The sequence below is a fragment of the Magnolia sinica genome, chromosome 14 (assembly GCF_029962835.1).
Source record: "Magnolia sinica isolate HGM2019 chromosome 14, MsV1, whole genome shotgun sequence".
NCBI classification, from domain to species: domain Eukaryota; kingdom Viridiplantae; phylum Streptophyta; class Magnoliopsida; order Magnoliales; family Magnoliaceae; genus Magnolia; species Magnolia sinica.
Genome location: NC_080586.1, coordinates 8,602,249 through 8,611,090, shown reverse-complemented (window position 1 = coordinate 8,611,090; position 8,842 = coordinate 8,602,249). Strand labels below are relative to the sequence as shown.

General features: G+C 37.9%; 1 protein-coding gene across 1 annotated transcript; it reads left to right on the top strand.

Annotated features, from left to right (window-relative positions):
• The first annotated feature begins 3,266 nt into the window (after positions 1 to 3,266).
• Positions 3,267 to 5,776, top strand: LOC131225270 (F-box protein At3g56470-like). The gene is made up of 2 exons (XM_058220774.1): positions 3,267 to 3,317; positions 3,423 to 5,776. Exons 1-2 carry the CDS (start codon positions 3,292 to 3,294, stop codon positions 4,507 to 4,509), a joined length of 1,113 nt encoding a protein of 370 aa, XP_058076757.1. The 5' UTR covers positions 3,267 to 3,291; the 3' UTR covers positions 4,510 to 5,776.
• Positions 5,777 to 8,842: the final 3,066 nt, after the last annotated feature.

Below are 8,842 nucleotides of genomic sequence, written 5' to 3'. Positions count from 1 at the left end.
CATTTTATCTGAGTGAAAATGACCTTATCAACGGTTTAGATGGCATATAAACAGGAAGGTGGAGCTTAAGAAGGTTTCAACTATAAGCATTCCTTTTCACACTGTTTCATCTCCTATGGCCCAATTGAGTTTTGAATCCTTCTCATTTTTGCTAGCATGTCTTAAAATGAGGTCGAAAAACGGATGGACGGGGTTTGATTTCTAACAAACATCGCAGTAGGCCCCACCCAGAGTCCTTGTGCAGAAACTTCCTGCAAAGGCTTTCGCAGGAAATCCGCGTCCATCCCTTTCCGTCGCGTCCGTCTCCCAGTATTCCATGCACAGATATTAAAGGGAATTTACGACGCCCACCCTTGATTTTTGGACGGCCCACCTTGACGTTTAATGGGTCCACTGTGATGTTTATTTGAGATCCACTCCGTCCATTAGAAGTATAGTTTTACGTTAGGTTGACGGCCGAAAAATCAGGCTGACCCATGATTGATGTGGACCACAACAAAGGCAACAATTGAAGAGAAACCTTTACCCTTGATTTTTAGAAGGCCCACCGTGATGTGGATTATATGAAATTCATTCCAACCATTAGATGACACACCAAACTTTAGGCCTGGACTCGAACATCTAGTTCATCCGTGATTTAGTCCGGACATCAATGAAAACGGCTTGGAGTGTGAGGATCGCCCGTACATCTTTTCCAATCATGTGGTACAATGAATCCCGGATGCTTATGAGTTTTGGACCTCGTGAATAACAAGCAAACATGCACCTGGTTGTGGGGGTGGATTTCTCATAAACATCACGGTGGGGCCCACCTGAGCCACACCCTTTGCCCGCATGGCAGACCCAATCCGGGTAATCTTACGACCGGAAGGCGGTTGATAATTAAATTGGCTGGGTAGATTATTAGAAGCTATTTTGAAAAAAAGCAGCATATGTAAATTTAATATTAAGGAGGTAGTTTTTTGTTAATTTTTTAAATTTTATTTAAACACCATAGTGGGCCCAACACAAAATTACTGGTGGCCGTTCGCATGCCAAACTTTCCCGGGCGTGTATTAGATACTGATAATGTCAGTAGCCAAATCGCTACTGATGTGACGTCACCAAGCTATGTGGGCCCTACCATGATGTATGCCTCATATATTCGCCATCCATTTATTTGAAGAGATCATTTTAAGGAATGAACCAAAGAAAAGGCAGATCCAAATCTCAAGTGGATCCCACCATGGAAAATAGTGGGGACAGTGACACCCACCGTTCAAAACTTCTTAGGGGCCAAAGAAGTTTCCGATCACGCCCATATTTGTTTTTTCACTTTATCTACCTCTATTTTAACTTATGAATAGGTTGGATCTCAAAAATAGATCATGGTGGGCCCTAGAAAATTTTCAGCGGTGATTATCAATGCCCCACTGTTTACTGTGGTGGGGTCCACTTGAGCTTTACATCTACCTAATTATTTTGTTAATGCCATAAAACTATCTCACATACACCATAGTGGGGTCCACATATATTGATGACGTCACTTCAGTGGCGATTTGGCTACTGACATTGTCAGGGTTAGTCCGCGTCTGGGCGTGTCCTACTTAACTTCCAAATGGACGCGGATTAACTACTGAAGTGACGTCACATTATTTTTTGGGCCACAACGAATGTATGTGTTGTATCCACACCATCCATCCATTTGGAGTGTTCATTTTAGGATATTATAAAAAGAATTAGGTATTTCAAAAGTTCAAGTGGACCCATCATAAAAAAACAGTGGGGAGAGTGAGGCACACCATCGAAACCTTACTAGGGCCCACCATGATGTTTATTTGAGATCCAACCTGTTTATAGGTTAATACAGACATGTAAGAAAAGGGAAAACACAAATATCAACTTGATCGAGATTTTAATTGCAGGCATTTAATCCCTACATTTTTCAGTCGTGGGGTCTACTTGAGCTTTGGATTTCTTTGGATAATTACTTAAAATGATCTCTTCAAATGTATAGACGGCGTGGATACAACACGACGTTACCTCAGTAGCGTAGCAAGACTCGCTATCATTAGCTAATCCGCGTCCCTTCCCAACGGTCATGATTCTTGGATTATAGTGTTACCATGACACGGCGGGACGCGGATTTACTGCAAAAAGGATCCTTAGCTGGAAACCTAAGTGGGCCTACCGTGATGTTTGTGAGAAATCTACACCGTCCATCTGTTTTTTGAGCTCATTTTAGGACACGGGTCCAAAAATGAGATGGATCAAGCACTCAAGTGGGTTGAAAACGTGAGGATTGAAAGCCCATAGTTGAAATATTCGTTGGGCCATAGAAGCTTTCAATCACTCTAATATTTATGTTTTCAGTTCATCTCAGTAGGATAACGTTACCAATGGCACGGATGGCATGTAAACATAGCTGTCGACTCCAGGAAAGTTTCAACGGTAAGAATTTCCCTACATACCTTTTTCTTTAGTGCGGCACACTTAAGTGTTAGATCCTTCTAATTTTCAGTTTGTTTGCTAAAATTATCTCACAAAACGGATGAACGGAATAGATTTCTTACAAACATCACGGTAGGCGTCACCTAAGTTTACAGCGCAGCAACTTCTTGAATCTGCTTCCGCGGATTAGCTACTGAATCCGACGGTAGCGAGTCTCACAATGAAGTTACGTCACCACGTTCTTTGGGCCCACCATTATGTATTTGTTTTATCCACACCATCCATCCATCTGGAGAGATCATTTTAGGGTTAGACCGAGGAAAATTAAAAGTTCCAAGTGGACCCACCACTGGAAACAGTGGAGACAGTGACGGCCACCGTTGAAATATTCTTAGGACCACCGTTATTTTAACTTGAGATCCAACCTGTTTATAAGTTAATAAAGACATGGAATAAGGGAAAACATAAATATCAGCTTCATCGAAAACTTCTGTGGCCCAAAGAAGTTTTTAATGTTAGGGGTTCAATCCCCAATGTTTTCTTTAGTGGGGTCAATTTGAAATTTGAATCTTCCTAATTATTTGGTTTATGCCCTAAAGTAAATCTCTAAATGGATGGACGGTGTGGATATAACACATACATTATGGTGGGGCACACAACGTGGTCACGTCACTTCAAGAACAGGAATGCTACTGTCGAGTTCAGTAGCTAATCCGCGTCCGATGCAGCGTACCTAAACCTAGCTAATTCTGTCTCTCGGTCTTTATATTTCACACACATCTCTCTCTCTCTCTTTCTCTCTCTCTCTCTCTCTATATTTCACACATCTCTCTCTCTCTCTCTCTCTCTCCCTCTCTCTCAATGACGGAAACAAAGAGAAAATTTCCGTAAGTGCATATATATATTTATATTATTTTAATTTTTTTCTTTTCTTTCTTCTTTTGTTCTTTTTCTTGAAATTATTTATAAGGTTTTAACTCATATTTCTTCAGTGAAACAAATCAAATAAGGAAGAAGAAGAAAATAGAGACTGAAGAGAGGGACTGGGCCGATCTTCCAGTCGACCTTCTTGAATCGATCATAACATGCCTTTCTTTCACGGACCGTGTTCGTCTCTTCGCCGTCTGCACAACATGGCGATCGACCGCTATCACGGTTTCAAACCGGCATCAAGATCATCACAGGCCGTGGCTCCTGAACGACCTTTTCCTCGTCCGTGATATAAGATGCGCCGATAGACGCAGATTCTACATTCCTTGGCATAGTTGGAAGTTTTTCGATCCTTGGAATAAGAAGTTTTACACCATCAACGTTCCGGAACTTGTCAGCATGAGAATAATTTGCTCTTTTCATGGTTGGTTGTTGATACATGACGAATCTACTGCATCTATATTCTTCTTTCATCCCTTTTCGAATGCGAGGATTTGTCTACCAAACTTGGAATCTATTATAGATGGTGCATTCTCCTCTTCTCCGACCTCTCCAGAATGTTCCATTTTTATTGTGAACATGTTTACTCATACTTTAATTAGTATTAGCACTCTTTCTTTTGGAAAGAAGGAATGGATTACTCGCTATTATACGCACGACCTTCCATTTTATCCTACTTGCAGTTGTCCCGTTTTCTGTAATGGGCTTTTCTATTATATGGGTGTAAGAAGCTTGGGAGCTTTTGATGTTGATGAAGGCACTTGGACCGTGTTCGACAAGCCGAGTGGTGTGTTTAATGGAAATTTCATGACTGAGTTAGGTGGGGAGCTCTTTGTGGGGCGCAACCCTAGGTTTCGAAAACTACTTGGAATTTGCAAACGAGACCGGCCAAGCATGGCCTGGATGGAAGAAGAACACTTGGGAGGCTTATTGTTATTGAATTCCTTAACGGCGAGCTTTTCAGCAATGGCGATTGTGAAAAGAAAGGAAAACAATATCCGAATTCCGCGACATATCACTCACAATAGATACCTTAGGGAAACTCTTAGGTCGGAACGGGTCGGTATTATTGAGTTTTCCGATAGCATTTGGATTGAACCCAAGTTGTTCCAACCTTCATCTAAAGAGCTTAACTGGGGTGTGTCATGAATCGTAAAGAACACTATGAAATATGTGAGTTTATTATTGTTTTTTTTTTTTTTTGGTTCTGTGCACAAATAATGTTGCATTGTGTGTGTGTTCATTTGTGGTGGCATTTGTCGTTTGAATGCTTGTAAAATTCTTAAGTTGTAAAAGAATTACAGGTAATTGGATTGAGCTGTTTGTATACTTTCATTTTCCTATAAAGGCTCTATAGGTTTTAAATACATTACAACTTTTCTTATAATTTAAAACCTAACAAAAAACCATGTTTCAGATAACAGATAAAAATTTTACAGCTAAAAAGACATTATACATAATAAAACATAATGGTTAATACATACATTATTATAATGTGTATGACACACTGTAATATATATGTAAGGTACATCCCCTCCATCCATCATGTGCTTCCATTGATGCTCTCATATGGCCCCCAAAAAATGCTTGATTGATAATCAAATTGAACACACGAGGACATAATGGGACATCCATCAATAGGCCACTTTGATGGGTGGAGGATATTAATTCCATCTAGTGCGTGCATGCTTTAATCTCTCTTAGGGCCAATAAAAGATCAAGTAATTTTTATGTGATTTTTCGATTTTGGTAGGATTTATCGTGCCAAGCTCTATGTGGTGTCAATACTTACTTTCTATATTGGAAACACTTTACAAGTTAGCCAAACACATAATTAGTTTACGTGTAAACAAATTACCACTTAAAAGCCAAACAAGATAGCATGTAAATTACTTACACTTGAAATTCTTTTTAAATGTAAAGTGTTTACAAATTAAAATTTTACAAGCATCCAAACGACTACTATGCTGTTTCTTTCTCCCACTACGAAGATCCTGGTTTTTCTCAGGTGAATTTAGTGTTATTGCTTTCCCTGGATTATGGGAGAAATTTTCTTTTGTGACCACATCACAAAAAATGTGAGGTATGGTGTTTAGCAATAAATGGCGAGAATTCAAATCTTTACCTCAATGCAAAACTTTCCTAAACCTTAAATAATTCATATTCCATTCTTCAAATGGTGAATGTGGTTGAACCCCCATTGGAAACCAAACCACCTTATTGTCATTCTCAGTTAAGCACGTGGAATGTGTGACTAATGGTCTATTGGATTAGGGTTAAATTAGGAGAATGCAAAGGAAAGCAAACTTGCAACATATAGAAGTGCTAGAGAAGCAAACCCTTTGCACTCTTTGTTTTGCTAAAAAAAAAAAAAAGAGTCAATGTTTTGCCTTTTGCATTTGAAAATGTGTTGGTTGCAATCATAGAGAGAGGAACCTCTTTTCCCTCCAACTTGGCAACTCTTTCTCCATAACTCAATTTTATAAAAAGGGTTCACTCCTTGTAAGATGGTAAAGGCAAATGCAAACAATTTACTTTGGCATCCTCTGCTTCTCACCAAGTGCAAATATCTTGTTGACATGAAATGAATGCCTTTCCTAGTTTACTCTAGTGAAACATAATTGTATTTGTGTTATAATGCATGTAAAGGTTAGTTGTATGAAAAACACTAGTACAAGGGGGGCAGGATCCAATATTGATGGTTTTCTATATAAAGCTGTGTGGTTCATAAATGCTATGTCGAAACCATAGTAGATGTCGCTATTTCTCTAGAATAGTGTAGAAGTAGCCTGGTAGTGTCCCCTCAACATTGTATGCACACGTGTATTTTTTTTGTTGAGCAATGAGATGAAATGAAAATTTTATGTAATATGTCATGCATACCTAGATGTGTAGGAGACACTACTAGGCTAAAAGTCATTCCATGGCTTTCTCAAGTTTGTTGTTAATCACGAAGGTTCACTCCAAAAGTTAGTGTATTAAAATGAGAGCTTAAAATTGGTGTATTCAAATGATAGCTTTGCTTTTCTCTACTACAAGCTCCTCAAGAAGAAGCAGCTCTACTACAAAATCAAAACGACTTTAACTTGAGAATCGAGGAAAAAGTCAAGAAGGCTCTTTTATTCATATACCAATACTACAAGAAAAGGGGTTTTAGCCTCCATTCAAAACGGTGGCTAAAAAGGTTAAAAACTACGGCTAAAGCCTTTAGCCTCAGTTTTGCCTCAGTTATCCAAATCGAGGTTGAAACCCCTGTGGCTAAAGGCTTTAGCCTCAGTTTTAGCAACCGAGGCTAAAATGACTTTTATAGCCTCAGTTCTTTAAGTGAGGCTAAAAACCTTTTCAGCTTCAATTTTCTCGAAATGAGGCCAAATCAAAATTTTAGCCTCCATTGTTTTCAACTGAGACTAAATCTAAATTTTAGCCTCAATTACCTCCAACCGAAGCTAAATCTATTTTTAACCTCGGTTCTCAACAACTGAGGCTAAAGCCTTTAGCCACAGTAATTTCAGCCTTGGTTATCAACAACCAAGGCTAAATTCAAGCCTCAGTTACAAATTGAGGCTAAAAATGTTTTTTTTTAAAAAAAATATTTATTTAAACTACTAATCCATTCATTCAATCCACTCATGAAACAATCAATCACGGAAGCCACAATACCAACAAAACAATTAACAACAGTCTATTTAAAGTTTAACTCAATCAAATTGTCACAAAGTCATGGTCGCCGTCATCACTGGTGCCGTCGTGCTTGGCAGACCCTGAGATAACACTGCCCATCCATCTTCTTCTACTGTTAACATTAAAGAATAGCTTTAAGATGAAGGAAGCTAGGAAATAAATGTAAGCAAAACTAAGAAAAATGGATGATTGGAGGAAGGAAAGATGAACTGAAAATCACGTGACATCATTTCAACTAGTCACTGGAAACAGGCATATGATTTGTGACTCCATAACATGTCTGTGGGTTCTCTATGAACTCTAATCACAGAGTGATACCCAAAAACCTGACACACTTGGTGGTCAAACTACAACTCAATGCCAACACAGACTGGCACATCAGCCACTTTTATTGTAACAGGAATTGTTTGATAACCATGATGAAGAAGAATACTTTCCAACAAAGAGCTACTAGTTAACAGCTAAGAAACTCACCTCAATCGTGACGTGACAAGCCAAAAGTTGATAAGGCATGTACTTATAGCCACTGCAAAAAGAAAAAAGAAAAACTGAGTTGTGGCTTTTTGGTTTTCTCAATTACATCAGATCTTTTATTTAAGTCACAATACAAAATAAAATTCAAATCTTTTAAGGCCTGATTGAGTTTCATCGACTTAATGCAAAGATAATCTACAAGCTCAAAACAGAGCTAATCATAGGTTCAACAGGCTAGAAATAATCCATTGATCTAAATGCATCTTTTACGCTGCATTTTGAAACACACCTGAGTTGGATTGCAATTGTTCAGTTCAATTAGGTGGCAATGATCGAATTGTATCGACGGTTAGTGTTATTCATAATGGAGTACAAATTGCAATTACATTCCTTTCTAGTTGAACTTGGAGTAATGATCACACAATACAAATACTATGATAGTTTCAAATTGGTCATTTCAGCTTCTTTGAAATGATTATTGTATTTCTAGATGATAGCATGTCCAAACACAACCATAGCCTTGTATATACTCTCACCTTGAGCTGTCCTCAAACTATCCATACATATTAACTTTGGAATTATCTATAAGTCGAAGAAATTGAATGTTAATCTATATGCAAATGGAGATCATCATTGTTCCAACACTTATGTTCCTTAAATGAAAAGAAAAAACCATTGAATATCATTCAAAATATAGAACATGAAAGCAGTGAAACACAAGTTCTTCTACAATATTTGGTGGTAATGTCAGTTGTATTAACAACATGCCTGCACTGCAAAAGTTCAATACAAACATTCTACAACAGAAATAACTTTTGTTTTTAAGTTGAGACTATGAGAAACTCTGATATGACTATGGTACTATCAACATGATCAAGAGATATGGGAGCCAATGGAATTTAAAAGATATACCATAGTTACAAGAAACCATATCATTAATGAAGTATATAACATAAGTGCTTGTTTTTCACAACAGCAAAACTTCATAAGGTTGCTAACATTATTGAGAACAGAAGTTCTTAAAAGTTTAGGAGAGCTCCAATAAAGAAAAGCTCGAAGACATGACAAACTCAATCTTCCTTTAGTGAGCAGATAAGCAACAATTGCGATTCCTTTATCTTAGCGATAGATTGCACTACCAAACTACGAAGAATTATGATAAGATTTACATGTAAGAATTTTTCTTTCTTCCTCTTTCTACAAGAGTGTTTCATAGTGACCATAAGTTTTGCATTAAAACCATATCATTAATGAAGTATATAAGCCACCAAGTTTCAACAGGCTTTAAGCCAGGATTGACTTTACTTCATTGGATATTGCATCTTTA